Source organism: Artemia franciscana, chromosome 3 (genome assembly GCF_032884065.1).
Source record: "Artemia franciscana chromosome 3, ASM3288406v1, whole genome shotgun sequence".
In the NCBI taxonomy this organism is placed as follows: Eukaryota; Metazoa; Arthropoda; class Branchiopoda; order Anostraca; family Artemiidae; genus Artemia; species Artemia franciscana.
Genome location: NC_088865.1, coordinates 1,863,271 through 1,884,946, shown reverse-complemented (window position 1 = coordinate 1,884,946; position 21,676 = coordinate 1,863,271). Strand labels below are relative to the sequence as shown.

General features: G+C 33.7%; 2 protein-coding genes across 3 annotated transcripts in view; both read left to right on the top strand.

Moving 5' to 3' along the window:
- Window positions 1-4,513: 4,513 nt before the first annotated feature.
- Window positions 4,514-21,609, top strand: LOC136024733 (BLOC-1-related complex subunit 5-like). Of its 2 annotated transcripts, none has more exons than XM_065700164.1 (5): window positions 4,514-4,643; window positions 9,244-9,439; window positions 11,906-12,087; window positions 16,372-16,560; window positions 21,218-21,609. In XM_065700164.1, the coding sequence occupies exons 2-5, from the start codon at window positions 9,244-9,246 to the stop codon at window positions 21,431-21,433; spliced, it is 783 nt and encodes a 260-aa protein (XP_065556236.1). In that variant the 5' UTR covers window positions 4,514-4,643; the 3' UTR covers window positions 21,434-21,609. The 2 variants fall into 2 exon arrangements, with proteins under 2 accessions (XP_065556236.1, XP_065556237.1); XM_065700165.1 differs by lacking the exon at window positions 4,514-4,643 and adding an exon at window positions 4,899-5,142.
- The window catches only part of LOC136024731 (uncharacterized), an 82,425-nt gene continuing 81,988 nt past the window's right edge, over window positions 21,240-21,676 (top strand). The window contains exon 1 of the mRNA XM_065700161.1: window positions 21,240-21,368. The gene's annotated coding sequence lies outside the window, so the exon portion shown is untranslated. The remainder of the gene's footprint in view (window positions 21,369-21,676) is intronic.

Below are 21,676 nucleotides of genomic sequence, written 5' to 3'. Positions count from 1 at the left end.
TCCTGATAAGCCGATCTTAGGTAAGCTTTAAATTAAATAATTAGATAATGAATAAGTACTTATGACTATCTAGTGATTAGCTAATAAACATTTTTAATTGCATGTTGTTCTGAGAGATATAAAGAAAAATAATGAACTGGCTGAGTTAATCATAGTTCACAAAATCCAAAAGAAGGGTATTCAAATTTAGAGGGCTTTTAATTTTTCCAGCTTTATTTAACTCCTTTCTACGATTTTGCTCATATTTTATCACTAATTTTAACAGGAATCATACAGTTTTATTATTTTATAACTATACTAACTTTCAGCATCTTTTTTTCGTTGTATGTTTCCGATAATTATAATTTCGCGTCGCTGCCCCACAATTAACGCTACTTAAGGTAAAAATATCATGAAGTTTAGTTCTACGCATGAAAAGTTACGAGCCTGAGAAAATTTGCGTTATTTTCGAGAAAAAGGAAAACACCTTCTAAAAGTCAAAGAATCTTAATGAAAATCACACCATTAGATTCAGTGTATCAAAAGACCTACTGTATAGGTTTCAAGCCCTGTCTGCAGAGAGGTGGAATTTTGTTGTTTTTTTTGTTGTCAGAAGAAATATTACGAATGCGTATTTCTCTAATGAGAGGGCTCATATGATCGGAAATTAAGAGTTCTAGCGCCCTTTTTAAATGACAAAAAATATAGGGCAACTAGGCCCTCTTTTAGGCTCTTTTTTCCAAAATTACCGGATAAAAATTTTGAAATAGCCATTCCGTTCAACATAGTCGAAAAATCTAACGAGTTTGTCTTTGAGGACGACTTAATCTCCCATGGTCCCTGGGGGAAGGGCTGCAAGTTATAAAGTTTTCCAATTGCTTACGTATAACATTGGTGATTGGGAAGTATACAGACAATTCAGGGGGATTTTTTTCTGGGGGTGGGGGGGGGGCTTGGGCGAAAGGATTACGTGGGAGGATCTTTCCTTGGAAGGATTTTTCATGGAGGAAGAGATTTCCCATGAAGGAGGTGTTGGATTTCCTTGTATTATTTAAAAAACAATCAGAAATTAAGTTCAAAAATGTTTTTTCAACTGAAAGTAAGGAGTAGCATTAAAACTAAAAACGAACAGAAATTATTACGTATGTGAGGGGGTTCGTTCCCTCGTCTATACCTCACTCTTTATGAAAAAAGTATTTTTAGCAATTTCAAAAGAGCAATTTATTCTATGTAACCGGCTTTTGTGATTTAGGGTGCATTCTTAAAGAATTTGAACAAAATTCGAACTTTAGCGTAAAGAACGCCAGGGAAGCTCTTTTTATGACCATCTTGGACCGCTGTCAGAGGCCAGCAAAGAATCCAACACGCTGGCTTCATGCTCGGAAGGTCTACCGTAGAGCAAACATTAACAATGCGGCAGCTGATAGAAAAGACTCGAGAATTCCAACAAAAAGCATGTGTTGCCTTCGTGGATTTCAAGGCTGCTTTCGATTCTGTCGAACGGCAAACACTCTGGCTCATACCGTCAACAACGGGACTACCAGTGAAGTATTGCAACCTTTTCTAGCGGTTCCACGAAGGGACTGAGAGCTGCGTGCAATTCAATGGCAGACGCAGCCCATCTTTTGAAATCAATACTGAAGTCCGTCAGGGCTGTACTGCTGCTCCAGAGCTATTTAATTGTATCACCGACTACATTATAACTCGGGCCATAAGCTGCCTCCAGTTCGGGTTGCACTACAGTGATAGAGTACTTACAGACGCTGCCTATGCCGTAACTAGCTGAGATTGTTGAGGGATTACATACCTTGGCTGGAGGATTGATGGATCAATCCTCAAAGATCTAATGTACCGAATTGCCATAGACTCAGCAGTAGTGAAAAGACTAAGCACCCTTTGGAGGAAACCTTCTATCTGCCGTATGACCAAGATGTGCACATACAATGCTTCAATGGGATCCGTGCTTGTTTACGGAGCCGAAACCTGGCCAGCCACTCAGTCTGTGCTTAGCACCGTAAATATAGCCCAAACAAAACATCTTCGCCACATTGAAGGACTACGCTGGCACGGTTTGTTAGCAACGACAACCTGCTGGTGTTAACTGCTTAAACGCCCTTGTCAGTCCAACTCGCCCAACGAACACTACGCTGGTACGGACATCTCCTTCACATGCCCCCCGACACTCCCGCACGAATGATTTTTGACCTGATCCCGTGCTGCACGGTGAAAAACGCCCAAGAGGTCGTCCCCCAACCAGATGGAAGGACACGACAGGTGCCTTCTTAGCCATGGCAAATATTCAGGAGGACGTCCACATCCTTGCAAGAAAACGGTTTAAATGGAGGCTCCATGTAGCATCACTGCTACAGCATTTCGGCAGGAGCACTAAGTCAAGTGGTTGATTTAGTTGGACACTCCCCTCAACATTTTATTAAAGGTTCACCTGAATTCCCCTCGTCTTTTTGGAAAATTAATTGAAAAAACTTTTTCCGTAAAACAAGTTTTTCAAAGAAAAATAAAAAGCTCCACTATGCCAAAAATGAGCAGAAATAAAGCCAAATAATTTTCCAAGTGTAAAACTGTTACAAATCACCAGTAGTAGATAAACTAATTCAAAACGAACAAAATCAAGATGTAAGTTCTGAAGCTTTTGCCTACGCTAAACAAAATAGTTTTCTCAAAATTCCGATTCGATGTGTTTGGGGAAATGATGGGTGGGCTGGGGGCTAGGCTCTCCTCAAAATTACTTTCAACTATTAAATAGGGACCAAACCCTTTCAAATTCCAATCAAGATAGGCCCCTTTTGAAGTTTTTGCGACAACTTCTTCTGTATGAAGTGCCTTGGTTTAAAAGAAAACGAAAAAAACAATACATTTTGCCAAAATCGCTTATTGATTAGGCAGCGCTATTGCACTGCCTATGAGTAAGGGCACGATTGTGGACTTCTCCTCTAATCACTCTCCGACACTTTTCAAACAGTTCGTGGTAACGAACTGTAGTTAGAAGCGACCCTTCTCAATAGCAATCAAAACTCTAAAAAATGGAATTTTGATTCACATTAAAGCCCTTTCTCTTTCCAACAGAATGAGCCCCTTTCAAAGTTTTTGCAAAAACTGCTTCTAAATGAAATGCCCTGGTATAAAAAAAAACGAAAAGAATAACACATTTTGCCAACATCGCTTTTTACTTAGTCAGTATTATTGCACTACCTATGAGAAAGGGTACTATAGCTTCTAATTTGCAATCAAATGCCCAGGGTTTTACAGAATAAAAACCATATATGCCCCCAGTGCATAACTTACAACCTTTGTCTGAAGGATCTCGTGGGACATTTTTATTTGTCCTTTGGACTATGTCACAATTTTGGTTAGATGTGTTCCGGGAAAAAAGAATTTATTGGGCCCATTCCAATTGCCCTCCGACACTTTTGAAACTTAAAAGGAAACTCAAACTTCCAATTTTTAATTAAAAAAGTTTATTCTAAAATTTACACAATCACCCTTCCAAAAAAAACTTATATAACCCGGTTGATAACTCACAACCCTTGTCCTTAAGTTCTGATTGGTCGTTTCAATCCCAAGGGTCCTGTTATATGACCTTGAAACTATTTTGAATAAAATGGCTATCACAATATTCCTATCAGATGCATTTGAGGAAAAGAAAACATAAGGGGGGGAGTAGTTCCCCTAAGATTACTTTGACTCTTAAAATTCCCACTAATCCTTTTAATTTCCAATCCAATAAGCCCACTCTGGAGTCAATACCACCATTTCCGTAAAAAACCTTATCTGCCCCTGGGGTATAACGTACGCTTTGCCCTAAAGGCTGTATCAGGGTTGTAATCCTCAAAGACATAAAAACTGAATAATTCAACTATGATGAACAAAATCGCTCTGTCAAAATTTTGATTGAATATGTTTGGGAAAATTACGGGCATGGTGTTGGGGGACTGCGTGCTGTCTAATCACTTTCAAACACTAAAAAGGGAACTAGCTCTTTCAATTTCCAATTGAATGAATCACTTTCAAAGTTTTTATGACAACTCCTTCTATACGAAGTGCCCTGATCGAAAACCAAAAAAAAAATAATACATTGTGCCCATATTGCTTTTTACTTAGGCAGCGCTATTGCGCTGCTTATGATCCTTTCTGTATAAGTATTTTCCACTGGAGACAATCACTTGAGCTCATACTTATAAGGCTGGGGGATGAGAAAAACATTCTAAGAAAAACATTCATACTAAATGAAGGCCATGGGGAATCAAAGAACCTTTTAGAATAACAACATTTTGAGTAGTTTGGGCTGGTGAGCAGGTAAATGGAAACTGCTTAATAAATTTGAATCTCATTGGATCTCCTCACCAAGAATTAAACTAAATGGAACAAAAATCACAAAAAAACTTAATAAAAAAAAAAAAGAAAAATAATCGGCAGTAAAAGCACCGCGAATTAGAGACTGCAGCCGCCAGAAAGGGTAAAAAAGCAGTAAGGGTTTCACTTGGAAAAGCGAAAACGGATGTAAAAATTTAATTTGTCAACTATGACTTAATTGATGAAAATATTCAAAAATCAATCTCATGTTTTTTCGCTTTGCTTTAACATCTGTAACATCAGGTCAAATTTGACTGTGCCAATATTAATCTACGTACCCTTGATTATTACAAGTAAGTGATATAATCTTGGTTGATTATTATTAAGGGAAGAAAACTTGGAAAAGAAAAAGTCTAAAACAAATTACATTAGTAGGCGAGGGTATTCTCAGATTCTGTTGGTAGCCTATTGTCTAATATCATTGTTACTTTTCTGAAAGTGCGCCCCCCTCTGATGGTCCAAGATATTGTCCTAGGAATGCATAAAAACTAAAACAATGAAATCCTTAGTTTACAATGTGCAACATTACTAATCAGACTAGCCTAGGCTATCATGTTTCCTTCCATTGTAATCCACTCTAATAAATTCATTTCTAATAATATTTATTTCAGAATCATATTTCTTGCTCAGGGGAAACTAAAGTTTATTAGAGCTGAGAGTACAGAAATCCATTTTAACAAAGAAGAAGCATCATCACAAAAACCAATACTAAAATGAAATGTGGTAAAATTCTCAACAAGGTTATTTTTGCCATCCTGGAAAATGGCTAGGTTGGAAAAGTGAAACTATCAGGTATGGATCTATAAACTGAAGTTTTTCCTGGGATTGAATTTCAAGGAACCTAGCCTACTGCAACTCCTCCCCTTAGAGGGCAATGACCTTTAAAAATTATTGTATTATAAAAGTGAAACATTGCAAAAAAGATCTCCTGCATAAAGCAATAGGCCTACAAGAAATGTGTTTCTAGCTTCACAAATTTGCTCAATCCCAATTAGGGATTTTCAAAGATTTGTAAATAGCCTACATTTACTAAATTGAGAAAAAAGCATTTATATGGCTTCAAATTGTACTCAAAAAAAGGACTTTCATTTTCAAAACTAAAACCAGAGAAAAAGAAACTGAATAATATAAATTAAGATATAATGTTGTTTAGTCCAAATCCTAATAGGTATATAGGCTAGTTCTTTTAGAGGTAAATATTTTGCAGTTCATACAATTAACTTACCAATAAAATGAATATACCACTTGATGGCTTTTTTATGGTCTTTATGAATATAATAACCACTTCTATTACAAATTCAAATTTAAGCACTTTTTCAGCTCTTAAAAATGACAAATTTTCAATTAAAGTATGAGTTATCTATTGTTGTCAACAAAATAATTCTGTTTTCTCAGTGCCATTTTGTCATTCATTTTCAACAAAATAATACTACAATTTTTCAGGGTCAAAATTATTTATTATTAGGTTAGGATAGGTTAGTTAGGTAAAAAAGTGCTTAAATTTGAATTTGAGATAGTATTAGATTTGCAAAGAACATAAAAAAAAGCATTGAGTAGTATGTTCACTTTATTTGTAAGTCAATTATGTGAACTGTGAAATATTTACCCTTTTAGGTACCTATAGGTATCTACCTGTTAAGTATACACATCTCTAAGGCTTAGAAATCAGAAGAGGGTTGGCATAGCAGTTTGACAATACCTTCCTTGAGTATGTTTTTGGCCTGGGGTACATTACTGAAAATTTCATTTTCCTAACCTAACTCCTTTCTATGATAGCCTAGAGTAGCCTGGCTAGTATTATAGCATGGAATATAATATCAGGGCTGCATCTAGAACCATCAGGGGGGAGAGAGAAGACTAAGTGCATTGTTGAAAAAGCAACCATGATATTTTGAAATAGGATAGTATAGGGTACAATAATGAATCCAATGATAGCCTATTAGCAAAGGCTGCCTTTGCTTATTAAGCATGTTTCCTTTATGTGTTTAGAATACCATTCAAAATAGCCTATCTTTGGGCTAAATTTTGCTGTCCTAGGAAGCAGTGAAGATAAGTAGATAAATTTTCAGGAATTTTTTCAGAGCCTAAAATGTGTACTAGGGTAGTCAGTAAACTAGAAGGTCTTTTGAAGTATCTATTACCACTCCCCCTTAAGGATTCGGACATTTTGATGACCTTGGACAAACTTTGGTATTTTTTGCTGTTCATTCCCAATTTGAAAAACTGCATAAACAGACCTCCCCCATACTCAGGCAGGTATTGTATTAGGCTAAGCACAAAAATTCTGAAGCAAAAATCATTGTAACAAAATAACTATTTTTTAAGATGCAAAAGCTTTATTTACCTATTAAAAAAATATTTACCACGTATATTCACAGTTTTCCCACCATTTTTTCAAACTGTCTGAAATTAGTAACCAAAAAAAGCAACCATGATATTCTGAAATAGGCTAGTATAAGGTAAAGTAAGGAATCCTATGATAGCCTATTAGCCTAGGCTGCTTTTACTTGTTAAGTATGTTCCCTTTATTTGTTTAGCATACCATTCAAAGTAGCCTGTCTTTGGGCTAATTTCTGCTGTCTTAGGAAGCAGTGAAGTTTAGTAGATAAATTTCCAGGAATTTTTTCAGAGCCTTAAATGTGTACTAGGAAGGTCAGTAAGCTGGAAGGTCTTTTGAAGTGTCTATTACCACTCCCCCTTCAGGATTCTGACATTTTGATGACCTTGGACAAACTTTGGTGATTTTCACCATTCATTCCCTGTTTGAAACACTGCATAAACGGACCTCCCCCATAATAAGGCAGGTATTGTACTAGGCGAAGCACAAAAATTCTGAAGGAAAAATCATTATAACAAAATAATTTTTCTATAATGCAATAGCTTTATTTACCTATTAAAAAAAATATTTACCACTTTGATTCACAGTTTTCCCACCATCTTTCAAACTGTCTGAAATTATACATTCTACCCACCAGGGAGAGAGGGCTGGGGCATAATTATCATTGTAATGACCATTATATTTTACTCAAATCATTAGAATTGCTTTTTAAGAACCTAGAGTAAAAGAAAAGAAAACACAACCCAAAATTTAGGATAATTTTTTTTTTTTCAAAGTTAAGACAGGTAATAAACACTTTTATATATAATTTTATAAGCATTAGAAACAGAAAAGGAGTAGTGACAGGGACTTGGAAACAGCTTTTTATTGTATGACTGAAGCTTTGAGTTAATTCCCAACAGTTTCATCCTCCTAGTGTAACTATTTTCCAAGATTTACCACAAAACCTCATATATAGTTTTACTAAACTTTTCAGTGTTTTTGTTTACAAGTATATTAATTGCTATTTCTGCAAATGGCTTTTCTCATTTCAAAGGTGTTCCATGCATGATTTCTTATGGTTCTTGGAGTAAAAATTCACATGACAGGCATTTTAAATTTGTGAAAGTAGCTGAGCTAGAAGAATGAAGCTCCAAGAAATTGATCCAAGGCCTATATTATGCACTAGGAAGGTGTTTCAAAGCTCATAGCTCTGCTCCTACCCTATCAATATTGCTTACAAAATGCTCTTTCTTAATCCTGGTTTTAGTTTATTCTTCTTCAATAAGTTTTGAAAACACAATTCCTAATAATATGAGTATGCTTGAGATGTATTAAGGTTCTTTTCAGTAGTGTCAATTCACAAAAATGTAGGAAGGGGGCCAAAATGACCAGTTAGCCAAGACAAAAATCGCTATGAAATAGAAATAAGAAGGTATTTTTCAAAGCCTAGGGGGAATTATTTCGTCTAATTGACAACCCCTGATTCTTTTTATGAAGAGTTTAGAACCATGTTTGTAACATTTTATATTAGGATATAGCAAAGCCATGAGACTCAAAATATTTTCTGAGGGCCTCATTGTGCTAAAGCTGTATTTGTTGAAATTTCATTTTTATAACATGAAGTTTATGTAAGCTCATTGACATTAGTAGGGAAAGGTAGTAAGTTAAACAGTTCAAAAGATGTTTTGAGGCACAGTTTTGGTTCTGAAACCATTCTATAATCTAGAATTCTTTTTTTTATAGGATTACTAAGACAATATCTTAATTCACACTTTGGAGCAAAATTAATGTCTATACTGAATCTTTTGTGCTCATTCTTTAATAACATACCAGTTGATTCAGAAACCAATTCTCCTATTGATATTTGACATTTGTCTATGCTTAATATATATGTCTTTTGCAATATCACTTTATTTAATTGGTAAAGTTGGTAATTCCCAGCCAATCACTTCTGAAAAGAACCATGTGATATTACATAACTGGCTCCTGAACCTTTAAACAATCATGTCTCCACTGTACAGTGGAAAACAAGAGAGAGAGCAAGAAAGAAATCAAGTAAGCTGTATTGCTTTGGTACTTGTTGTATTAGCTATAGACAATCAATTTTGGACATGATTATTTGGCTAATGGATTGGTCATGCTGTTTTTTCCTAGGTGATTGGATGGATGAGTTAGGTCAAGAACTTGTTCAAGTGCTCATTTATCTTAATTACTAATTTAGGAAAACATTTCTTGTAATAATTTTCCTGTAATACATCATAGAAAAAATAACCATTTGGATTGTATTTGTAACTAGTTTTTGCAATTAAAATACATGCTTTCTGTCACTTTTACAAGACACCAACATGAAAATTGTGCACCAAGAAAAGGCACTGTTTATTTAGGAATATTGTTACATAATTCTGTAACCTATCATTGCTCTGCTTATGTTGAATTTTTTTAGTTTTGAGGCATGTTAACTTGCAAATTTTAGTATGGTATTTTTAATCTTTGGGGTATCCTTTGATGCTAGGTGGTTCTATTAATTGAAATCTGAATCAGTTCCAATGGGGTAACCATCATGTAATTTTCAGATGGGTATTGAACAAAGCACAGGAAGATCTATAGACCAAAAAAGCCAACCTAGAAGTCAAAGAGGAAGGACTTTAAAATCAGTGCAGTCTATCACATCAGAGAGGGATGTTGAAGGGAGAAGCTCTCCAGGTCCTAGTATCATCTCTGAACCAGATGTGCCCTATATATCTTATACTGCAAATAAACCTATAAGCTGTGAGTTTTTTATGATTTTCTCAGGTCTACTTTCAAATACCTTTTTAAATTAGAAAGAGTTATGCCAGAAATGTCAAAACAGTTTTGTCACTTTCGTGCTTTAGGTAACTTTTTTTTTATTGCTGATGTGTGATTTTGAATTGTTTTTTTAACTACTAGAAAATTGCTTTCCAAGAAACGCTGGGAACAGGGCAGATTTTGCTCCAGGTATAGGCCATGGGCACAGGGGTAGCACAAATTAGGACCTATAAATAAAAGAGTATGATAAGAATATTAGCTAATTTATGGCTTATACATACATATAGGTGTGAAACAAAACAGGTCAATAAAGACATGTTGCAGACACCAGTAATGTAAGGCAGTTTTCTTAGTATTAGCAGTCTTGCTAACCAATTCACAGCTATTAATTTCTAGTGACTTCATTTTAAATATAACCCATGCACAAAAATGTGTTATTGAATTCACCACATCTTTATATTCCTCTAAAAACTAATAGACTTGAACTGCTTTTACATTGTCTTGATCTCTGATGTGAAGGTGTGAAACTTTTCATTGCAATTGTATATCACTCAAAATCTGCAAACTCTTAGCTGAATTATTCTCTTAAAACATAAATTGGCAGTTTTAAATCAATCTGCTTAATTTTTATGGTGAAAAGACATTTATGGTGGTCTGTATACTGTGTTACAGAGAGGAAGGAGAATGCAGCATAATTGATACTCTAACCATTAGGGAGGTGTTGTTCCTTATAAAATATATGTGTGTTTTAAGTTTGACTTGATTTTTTTAATTTCTATTTGTTTTAGGTTTATTTATCTAATCCACCATCACAAACGTTCAAGTAAGCACAAAATTGCTTTTAGTGAGCACAAAAGTAGGTAACAGAGTAAGCACAAAATGCTTAATTTTAGTAAGCACAAAATGTGTTTGTAACTATTCCGTTTGTAATGTTTGTAAGTAAAGTTATGGTTGAAATAGCTGAGCACAACATTTTAATGTTTTTGAAGGAATAATAATTGAAGTCAATGTAGAATCTATTTAAAGTGCATTTGAATATTCAAGGAAAAGAACAACTTTTCATGAATTTCACAACAAATCTGACATGTCTAACTTTGCACACTTTTTTATACAATTCTTTCTAATTTTCATTTGGAAAGCTAAAATTAAGTAATATAGGACAATATTAATTGACATGATTTCAAATTCAAAAGCATATCCATCTTAGTATTGGCCTAAAACAGGAATTTTAGGACTGAGATAAAAGAAGAAAAAGCACAGTCTATCTCCTGTCTCATAATCTCACTCTATTTCCTACCCTTATTTGGCAGGGTTCAGCCCTCCTTGTCCTTATGCCTACTTTTTGACGAGATCAATCAGATTCTTTTGATCACTGACTCTTTGAGTTTAGTAGTCTCTGTAAAGTAATATGTAGCTCAATTTAATTTGCACAATTCATTTAAAATTTATAAGCTAAACATTTTTTTCCAAAGATTAGTGGAGTGAAGGTTTTTCAAAAGTTTTTAAATTCAAAATAATTTCTGAGACCGCACTGCTAATCTTAACAAAACATGAAATCACAAAAGTTAAAAATTAATGCAAAAATATTTCAGTCAAGACTTCCACTTGATCATCCTCAGTGCATAATAAAACTGATAAAATATATAAAAAACCAAACCTTAAAACAAAACACAACACTAAAATAAGATGACCTTCTCCAAGTTACTTACCATTACTCTGAAAGGGTCATCATATTTTAGTTTTGTGTTTTGTTTTAAGTTTTTTTTTTTTATCCTATCAATTTTATTCTTCACTGAGGAGATTCAAGTGGAAGTCTTGACCAACATATTTGCATAATTATTTAATTTTTTCACTGGCTGTTATTGTCCTTGTTTTTTCTCTTTTTCGCAATTTTATATTTTTGTTTAAATTGAAATGTTTCAGTTGGATATTTAAGGTTTCTACCCTTAACCTTTCTATCTTGCTTCTTACCTTTTCTATCTTGCTAAAAAGTCACATGAACTTCTAACCGCTTCCTGATTGACATGAGGACAAAAGAACGCTTGACAATACCAGCAGGATAAGCCCATTACCTAGATCCAGAAAGTCAATGGCAGTTTTTGGCTTCTCTTGCGCTCGGGGCAAAACCTTGATTAGTGCCCCCATTCTCTATCTTTCAGATAATTTTCAGACCAAATTCTAATTTCTAATTCTAATTTTCAGACCCCTCTTCATTTTAATAAAAGTAAAATTTCAAAAATTACAAAATGATTATAACAATTAGACTATTTATTTGAAATTTCGCACCCTTAAAATTTTTTTGCCCAAGGCAAATAATCCCCCTGCCCCTCGACCCCCCAATACCGCCTCTGCCAGAAGTAAAGGTTCTATAAACCAATATATTCTGCTTAAATAGGGAAATATTTGGATTATTCCATAACATTTAATAAATTTAATGTTCTGTTTCAGCTGGTGATTCTCCGATTTCAAAAAAGAAGTCACACCCAGCAATATCAAATTTAAGAAGGTCTAGAAGTGAAACAAGACAGCCTAGTATAGAAAGCATTAACAAAAAAGGTGGCATTGTTACAGTTTCAAAACCTACTATCCTTGAACGAAGTATATCTGACACTGACCTATCAAGACTTCAGGTATTATGGAAAGTTCTACTTTTAAGATACATTTTTATTCATTTATTTTTGCTGACTTGAATAGGAATATCGGTTTTTCTCTCAGTAATATTTGCAGTAATATCTGTGGAAATTAAAATAGCGACAATACTTTCCTAACCTCTTAAGAATATTTTTTAGAAATAGGAAAGAGAAAAACCAACAGTACACAACAGTATTCACAGGGTAGTAACCACAAAATGAATTTAGCCTAAGTTTTGCCAAAAAAGCAGGGATACTATAGTAAGAAGAGGTAGAGGTGCAGGACGTTTTATACAAATGGTTATCTCTAAATTGTGCTGCACAAGGTAAATAAAAAAATTGTTTCTATTTCAAAAAAAATTTCAGACTAAGCCTGGGATAACAGTCACTTTTGAGTGCAATTGTCTATCTCCAAATGGTACAATGCTTTGTGCAAATTCAGGGCTTCTAAAGAAATAAAACCAGAGGAGGAAGAAAGAAGGAAGGAAGGAGGAAAGAAGGGAGAGTCAGGGATGACATAGATTTATCTGATAAATTATCTATCTCCAAATGGTTAAGGGTTGCCAAAGGGAAATGTGGCAGAGGTGCGAGACCCTTTTTAGAAAAAAATGTTTACCTCTGTGTCATGCGAAAAAGAGTTACTAAAGAAAGCAGAGCCAGTAATGACATAAACTTATCAGAGAAATTTTCAACCTCCAAATGGTACAATGCTTTGTACTTGAACAGGGTCAGTAAAGAATTAAAAACCGAAATATCAGGCACTGATCAGATAAATTATCTTTTAATGCTGCAAAGCAGGGTAAAAGCCAATAATTTTTACTTCTACTTGAAAAAAAAATAATCAGAATAACAGTGGAAGAAGTGGTCATGATTTTTAAGCATAATTTTTGGCATAAGCCTTAAACATGGAGTAGCAGACTATTCAAAATGAACGAGAGTAGAGGACTGGATTTCCCTCAATGAATTTATCATGAGAGAGTAATATACATGACTTTGTAAAGAAAGTTGTGAAAAGAAATTGTAGCACAAGCCAGGCTTCTACATATGGATTTTCATTGGCGCTTGTCTTTTAACCGCAGATGTGAGCCTCTTCTTTATGTCATGACGGCAACATAGGCTCGTTATGAGCATCCTTGAAGAAATATGATTTCTTCCTTGAAGTCCTGACCTATTTAGATTTTCTTGTGACCTCAAACGTCAATGACGTAATTTATATTATGATTATTAATCGTTTATTTAATTAGAAAAAATAAACATCACTTTAACAATAAGACGTTTCTTTGGTAGTTGTCTGAGCTTCCTTCCACATTTCATTATATGTTCTTTATTCATTTTCAGCTGGTAACAGAACTTTTAAGATATTTTGTCTTTTCACACGAGAAAATGCAACGTCTAACATTCCTTGATTAAAACTAGAGTACTAAAATCGATGCCAATAAATTCACAAATTTGCCCTTGTGACTTATGTATAGTCACGGCAAATACGGGTCGAAGTGGAAATTGATGTCGTTGAACAATACATCAAAGTTGACCTTTACTAGAGTCCACTGTAACTTGGGGTTGGGACATGTGAACTTCTTTGCCTGATTTTTCTCCAGTAAATATATTCCCCTTAATTATGTTATTAAATAATTAAGTAACAATAAGGTGGGTCCCATCACACATCCTTTCTGAAATATCTAAGTTAGGCAAATGCATAACTATTGTATTTTTATTTATTTTTAAGTCATGTGGTGGTCACGAGTGATTTGGCGTTTATTGGAATGTTTTCAACAAACAGCACGGTCATGTGAACATTCTTCTCTGTTCGTGTCGTCTAATTCTGGACCATAACGACGCCGATACTTTGATTTTTCAGCATCGGCTAGAGATGTGACTGAATGGTATTGCTTTGGAAAACCAAAACTGCGCTGGAATTTTCCATTTTTATTGATCATGCAAATCGCATGTGGATTTAAATATCCACATGGGTTATGAATCATCCACTTTAGGACTAATTCTCTTAATAATGAGTCGTTCGTGGGAATTTCAGCTGAAATAAGATCATCAATTTCAAGTGGTTTATGGATTCGATCCTGAAGGCTCATGATCAATAGCAAAGGCATATGTGGTAGTCCACGTTTTTAAAATTCAATCATATACACATATGCTGCCACCTTTCCAAACATGTGCTGCTTATCAATATCATTGATTATTTAGTCAAATTTCAGTTTTGTAATTCGAGTAATGAGATCGGGACGATCTTGAGGGGACTGTTCTAATATAGAGTTATAGAATTATAACTCTATAATCTAGTTATAGAGTTAATTCTATTATAGAATTTAATACTTGCTGCTTCTTGAAATCTATGCCAGTCAGGATTGCAAGTGGCAGTTATAAAGAAATCTGGGGGTCCAAGGCGACAAACAATAGCCAAGGCGTCTTCATAATGTTCAGTAAAGCAGCGTATTGATCCGACGAATGATGACGGCAGCATTACTTTTTCGCCAACGAATGCAATCTCTTTCGAGGTGCAGTTTTCAACCATAATAATTTTTTGGTTAAATTTAATCCCGTCAATACGATCACGCTCAACACAAATATATGTAACGATGAGGTACTGTTGGAAAAGTCTTCCACCAAAATGGAAAGCATCAAAACCAGTCCGACGCAGGTTGGGTGTTATAGCTCACACAGGAAGGCTTTTGGTATGTTCAGGTCGAAAAGCAATACGATGCCTTTCTAATTCAAGCCGTGTTATATGTCTACGACTTACGTATAGGTGTTTGAAGTAGCATACCCCTTGACCATCCTTAAGCTCCAGCTGGATAAAACATTGGGTGGATAAAGTGCTCCATATGATGGTCCGTATTCTTTAAAATGACAGATTTTGGTCATATTATTTTACAACCATTTCATTTGGTAGAAAACTATCGTCACCATTACATGCAGGAGGGTTGAATCGTCTGTAGTCGACACCATCTGGCACAGTAAAAATGAGCTGTACGTTCGGAGGCTGTTGTCCCAGTGAAGCAGCAGGTGATTTGCATCATCCTCACCTTCGCAAGGTAATTGCTATGAATAATACGAATAATAGAATAATAAAAGAAAAATAATTAAATAATGATAAAATAATAATTCCTTTCAAAAGAATAATAGCATGAACCCGCTTCAGAGCATTTGGGAAGACAAGCATTTTCGAAAAAGATTGAAAAGTCTCGTTAGAGATGGAAGGATGACTGGAAGAATGAAATAGACTGAATATTGGAATGAAATAATAAATGAAATGAAATAATAAAAACATAAATGAAATGAAATGGAAGAATATTCCATAGTATGAATGGCCTAGGCAGTAGAGGAAGAACCCTTAAAAGCATTTAAAATTCTGGATATTTCAACTTCATACACTTATTTCAAAGGTATTGATTTAAGACATGTTGTTCCATGATAAGGCTTTCCCTTAAGCTTTGATGAGGAGCTTAATGAGCTTTCCTTAAAAGGGTAGTTATCTCTTGTATCACAGCATAAATATTATACAGTATGGAAACATCCTTTACTCTCCATAAAAAAATTGGGACACATTAGACGCACTCCTTTCGTTATGACTGCGCCTTCGCGTGTGTGCAATGACAAATCTTTAGCACATTACGATGGGAATTTAGGAGACCTGGAAGCTATTGCTGTGATACTTTGGGAAATGTCTCAAACCGCGCTGTGATGTGTTCCATTTCTGAACCAAATTTTCCATACTGTGTAATATTTTTGCTTTGCTTAAAATCAACAGACTGCTAATGTTTGAATTTTTACTGGTGAATGGTATTGTCAAGATTAATTAATTAATTTTAACAAAAAGTTTTCATAATTTAGAAACAGCCCAAAGATAAATCTTAGAAAACTGCGGTTTCCACGTGTGAATATGCCTAAGAGGGGAAAAATGTTTTAATTGAATATCCCTCGTAATTTGAGGGTGTTGAATCAACTCATATTTTAGGTAATTATTAGGTAATATTTTTATTACCTTATTTTTATTACTCTATTTTTTATTACTATTTTCTATTTTTATTATTTTCTATTTTTCTATTTATATATTTTTTCTATTTTTCTATTTTCTATTTTCTATTTATTACTATTTTCTATTTTTTATTACTCTATTTTTATTACCATATTTTTAGGTAATTCATGCTTATATTTCAAGTTTTTTTGGTCTACTGTCGTCTTAAAAACTTGTCCTTTTTCTTGTATAAAAAGTTAAATTTGGATCACATTATTGAATAGATATTTTTGTTTCATTTACCTTTATTTTAGGCGCTACCTCTCCTGCTGCCGGTTATAAAATCCTCCATATCATCAACATACTCTCGAGATAATGAAATTATGCATTCCTTGGATACTCCAGCATGGCAAAAGATAGCTTTGTCGTTGGAAGCTACATTACGAAAATCGGCAACCGAAACTTCTAGTGAACAGCAACGATTAGGGTTGAAAATTCGACAGGTTAGTTTGAAACACTGTTTTTTGTCTTTTTTATTTAATTTTGAAATTGTTTTGTTCTAATTCTAATGATCTTGTGTCTTTAAATCTGAGATAATAATGACAATAATTTATTTATTACTCACTAGTTTTAACTATTTAAGTGGAGTAAAAACACCAAAGGAAAGAAAAACAATACGACACAGATAATACAATCAATCTAATCAAAGGGTGGTAAGGACCCAAACATTGACAGGCATCAGTACCTAATCTAGCATAAAGTTTTTTATAAACAAAGATAATATCAGTGGCACAAAACTTTCTAATAATCTTCTGATTTCTATATGAACGCGGCAGATACAATAAATATTTGCAGCAACGAAAATACACAACTCTTATGTTTTTTAAATCTTGACCATTAAAAAACTGGCAGAAACCAGTCAGAAACAATATAGAATAATCGTAATATGTAGAATAAAGTCTGGATAAAGCTTTAAGTGCAAATCTTCCTCGGTTCAGGACAATTTTCGCATACACAATTTTGAGCTTACTTTTAATATCATTAAGCCCACAAGATTGAAAAGCCGATAAAGATGAACAAATACTAATACCAAGCCAACGTATCGAAGAAACAAGCTTAACTGAAAAATAACCACAAGCAAGATCACTACTTTGATGCTTAGCATTAAAAACTAAATATTCACATTTTTTAGTATTAAGTTTGAGGCCAATTTCATGAAAAGACTTAGAAACAAGCTGGGTCGACTTAATCAGACTAGATTTAGTGCGGCTAATATGCTACATATGCAATATACGAAACATTTGTTTGCCCTAAAAAACATGATGAAATAATACGTGGCAAAACAGAATAAAGACAAACATTAAAAAGATACGGGGATAGGAAAGATGCGGGAAAATTGATAATGGACAGCAATGATTAGGGACAAAAGTCGATAGGTTAGTCGGCAACACTGTCTTACCAAAAGTATTTCTATAAACTGCAGTTCCTGCAAATTGTTACACAGTATAATTTGGTTCTACGGTTTGCTTATGAATAAACTGCTCTGCGCGTTTTAATTTATCTTAAATAAATTTTATCAGAACCAAGCTAAAAGTTTGGTTCTAATTCTAATGATCTTATGTCTTTAAATCTGAAATTGATAACGGACAAACTTTTCAATTATTCTGAACAGTGTGGCTGTTTCAATTTTGATCGGACGACTTCGAGGAAAAAGAAGGAGGAGGGGGGTAGGTGCCCTTCAGTCTTTTTTGTCACTTAAAAAATGGCACTAGAAGTTATAACTCTCGTTCGAATGGGTATTTTTATGATACCCTAGGACTAAGACTAGGACTATGATACCTAGGACTGGTTCGATGCAATCAACCCTGGGGAAAAACAAAATACAAGTATACACGCATCCGTGATCTTTTGATCACAGATGATTGGAATTGAATTGTCCAGGACACACACACAAAAAAAAATAATAAAAATAAACATAAATTAGCAATATAAGACCCATCGAAAAGAGCAATAAGCATTCTGGCAAAAAAAAAAAAAAAAATGAACAACAAAGTTCCACTCTTTTGCAGATGGGAACTTGAAATTTCGACAATTGGATCTTGAAATATGCTGTATCTGATGTGTGATTTTCATTAAGATTCCTTGGCATTTAGGGTGGGGGGTTTCCCCTTTTTTGAAATCAAGGAAACTTTCCCAGGCTCGTAGCTTCTGATGGGTAACACTAAACTAGATGAGTCTCATATATTTTGAAGCAACATAATAAGGTAATTCTTTTGATATATCTATTGATATCAAAATTCCGTTCTTTAGAGTTTCGTCACTATTGAGCCGCGTCGCTCCTTACCTACAGTTTGCTACCATGAGCGGTTTGATGTATCAACGGGTAAGGGGTTGCCATCCACAAATTCCTATTTTTTTTTTCAATATGTCTAAAATCGAATTTAGAATCGAACTTCTTCGTATTTTACCATATAACTTTGGAAGTAGAGAAAATTTCATTGATAAATGACGAGTTTCACGATGAGCACGAGTTTCACGATGTGAGAACCAACTGTGTTATTTTATCTATTGGGGTGATGTTTAAGATATCTCATAATTTGAAACCTCAGAAGACTGATAAGGTGGATCTCTAGGGTTTATGCTTCCGGTCATAATGCTCCATTTGTGATTTACTAAAATTTGACTAGCAATAATTAAGATTTTGTTAAAAAACAATGCTTGATAATCAACAATATTTATTTAATTAACAATAATTACACATTCTTTGTAGCTCAAAAGTTAGGAAATATGGTCATTAGCAGTCAATAGAAAAAGCTAGTAAAGAGGTCAGTTTAAAATAAATTTTTGACAGCTTTGAAAACTCGAAAACAACTGGACTCAAAAATTTAATTTATCAAATGAACACCAAACGATAATGATCATTAAGCATATCGATAACAAAGAGCAGCTAGGAAAAAGAACAGGTTTGTGCTTTCAGCCATAAAGCTTCAATTATTCTTTATTAAAAATTGTGTAACAATTAAATAAGCTTTCATGAAAAAACAATACTTAATAATTAACACTAATGATTAATAATTTAACTAATTAGCAGTAATTAACATGATTCTTAATAATTTTATGTACAATAAATGTTAATTTGTTAAAACATGATCAATAAAAATGTGAATGTTAACAAATAACTAACAAAACAAACCCTCAAGTGAATGAAAGAAAAAAGTTGTGTAGAATTCAGCGTGTTGATATAAAAAAATAATATTCAAAATCAAACTGTTCGAACCTACTTCTCACCAATAGCTACATTCTCACGCTGTTCAAATAAACCCCAAAAGCCTCCCTTTAAGAGTTTTTTTTTTAATTCGCCCACTAAATCCAAATTCACCCACAATATATTTTTACCCTAAATTTATCCTAAATTTTTTAACTCGGGTTTTTGGCAGTCCTAGGTTTTTATAAAGTTATTGTAAATAAATTTTAAGTGGTCTAAAATTTAAACGTTGTACTAGAAACTTGACTACACTTTCATGATCCTTATGATTAGTTCTTGGATCAAGTCGATGTCGATAGATTTCGATATCGATGGACGATAAAAGATGATGAATCAAGTCGATTGTCACGTGCCTTTTCTTAAAGTACTGAAAACAAAGTCTGATAGATCCAATTCTTTTAGTGGAAACTTGCAGAACCACATATATATTATAAAAAATTAGGGGAAAATCAGCAATTCAATCTTAAACGAAAAAAAAACCTATGGATGTAGTTATACACTTTTTGGTAGTAGTGTGGCAACATTTAAGAAAGAGAAACGTGGGTAAAAATTTAGCAATGAATAGAAACATATAGTACTAAGTAGCTTTACAAAATCTCCCTTTCTTTTGGATGTGTAGTTGTTTTTGGGAATCAACAGATTGCTAATGTTTTACTTTTTAAGGACAAAAAAGTTTCCAAATTTTGCTGAATAGTTTCACGTTTCAATTTGGCAACATTGAGGAAGGTGTTTTAATGCCCTAGAAACTTGGTAGTTTTCGTTTTTTTTAACAACCAAAAGAAAAAACAGAAATGCTTTTTATTTCGATGTCCTTGGTACTTTAATATGACAATTTGTTTTAGGCTAACGAAAAATATACCTTTCTATTTTCTTTTTCATTACTTTCAGTTTGATATTTTTGTAATTAACTCAGTCAATTACTTTTTAGTTTTTCCTTTTGACTTATTAAAAGAAATGGATTAATTAGTTTATTTAAGGGTTCCAGTTATTTCCTTTATTTAATTTTTCCTTTATTTTTCCTTTATGAATTTATTTCCTTATAATATCCGTTTTCTTTAACTTAAAAATTGTGGTCTCCGTTTTGAATGACCTAAGATGGATCCAGCGGATCGCACATGTTTTTATTTCGACTTTCTTAGTATTTTAATTCGACATTTTTTTATGCTATTGAACAAGGTATACCTTCCTTTTTTCATTCTCATTACTTTAAGTGTGATCTTTTCGATCTTAAATCAGTTTAGCCGATTTATTAATTTTTTAGTTTGTTCACTTATGAATTGATTCGTTAAAGGTTTTAATTTATTTCTTTTTGATTGACCAGTCTATGTTTCTTTTATTTTGATAATTCTGTGAAGAGAAAAAGAACCATATTCTAGCCATAATGAACCCTCGCTTTTATTTCATCTCCGTATAAGATTTTGTACAAGATTTAGTATATCGTTTCTTGTTAAAGTCAAGTCAAAAGTCCGATAGCACATTCAAGTTCCAATCAAGTAATTCGTGGTAACGAACTGTAGTCAGGAGCGACCCGGCTCAATAGTCACCGAAAGTCTAAAAAATGAAATTTTGATACCAATAGCTACATCACAAGAATCATATTTTTATGCTGATTTTAAATATATACGTTTTTATCAAGTTTGTATCCTACTCATCAAAAGTTACGAGCCTGAGATAATTTGCCTTATTTTCGAAAAAAAGGGGCAAACACCCCCCAAAAGTCACTGAACCTTAATAAAAATCAACCTTCCGATTCAGCGTATCAGAAAACCCTACTGTATAGGTTTCAAATTCTGGGTGCGTTATCACGGATGCGTGTTTTTTTTTCTTGTTGTTCAGTCTATGTTTCTTTTATTTTGATAATTGACTTCTGATTTATTGCCTTTTAATTTTTGCAGATTGATGAGACAATATCTTTACTGATGCATCAGTTTTCTGAACGCCAAAAAGTGTATTCTCGTGCTGCTGAAAGATTTTCTCGTGTTGGTGAAATAAATCACTCCCTGTCCAAATGTGAAATGAATATCAAATACATAACAGAATTATCAAGTGAGTTAAATGCACTCTTACCTGATGATGAAAAGCTTGAACCATTGATTTGGTCTAGTGGTTAAACAGTGTCATATATTCTATGGCCTTTTTTTGTTTACTTCTACCTAAGAAAAAATGTTCGTTTACCGTTTACCTAAGAAGAGGTCTTCAAAATCAATATATTGCATACTCTTATTTTGTCCTCATTGACCTACAATTTTTTGTTTTCCCCTTACCTTAGAATAGGTCTCCCCTTTCATTGTTTCTTTTTCCGTTTACATTAGAAGAGGTCTCTCTCCTTCATTTTCCCAACAGTACCTGAAAGT

What these genes read in the sequence shown, in the direction of transcription:
- LOC136024733 (XM_065700164.1), top strand. Translation starts at nt 9,244, where the DNA reads ATGGGTATTGAACAAAGCACAGGAAGATCTATAGACCAAAAAAGCCAA. An exon ending in TGCAAATAAACCTATAAGCT is followed by an intron (nt 9,440 to 11,905) that starts GTGAGTTTTTTA and finishes GTTCTGTTTCAG; the next exon opens with CTGGTGATTCTCCGATTTCA. An exon ending in TAGGGTTGAAAATTCGACAG is followed by an intron (nt 16,561 to 21,217) that starts GTTAGTTTGAAA and finishes TAATTTTTGCAG; the next exon opens with ATTGATGAGACAATATCTTT.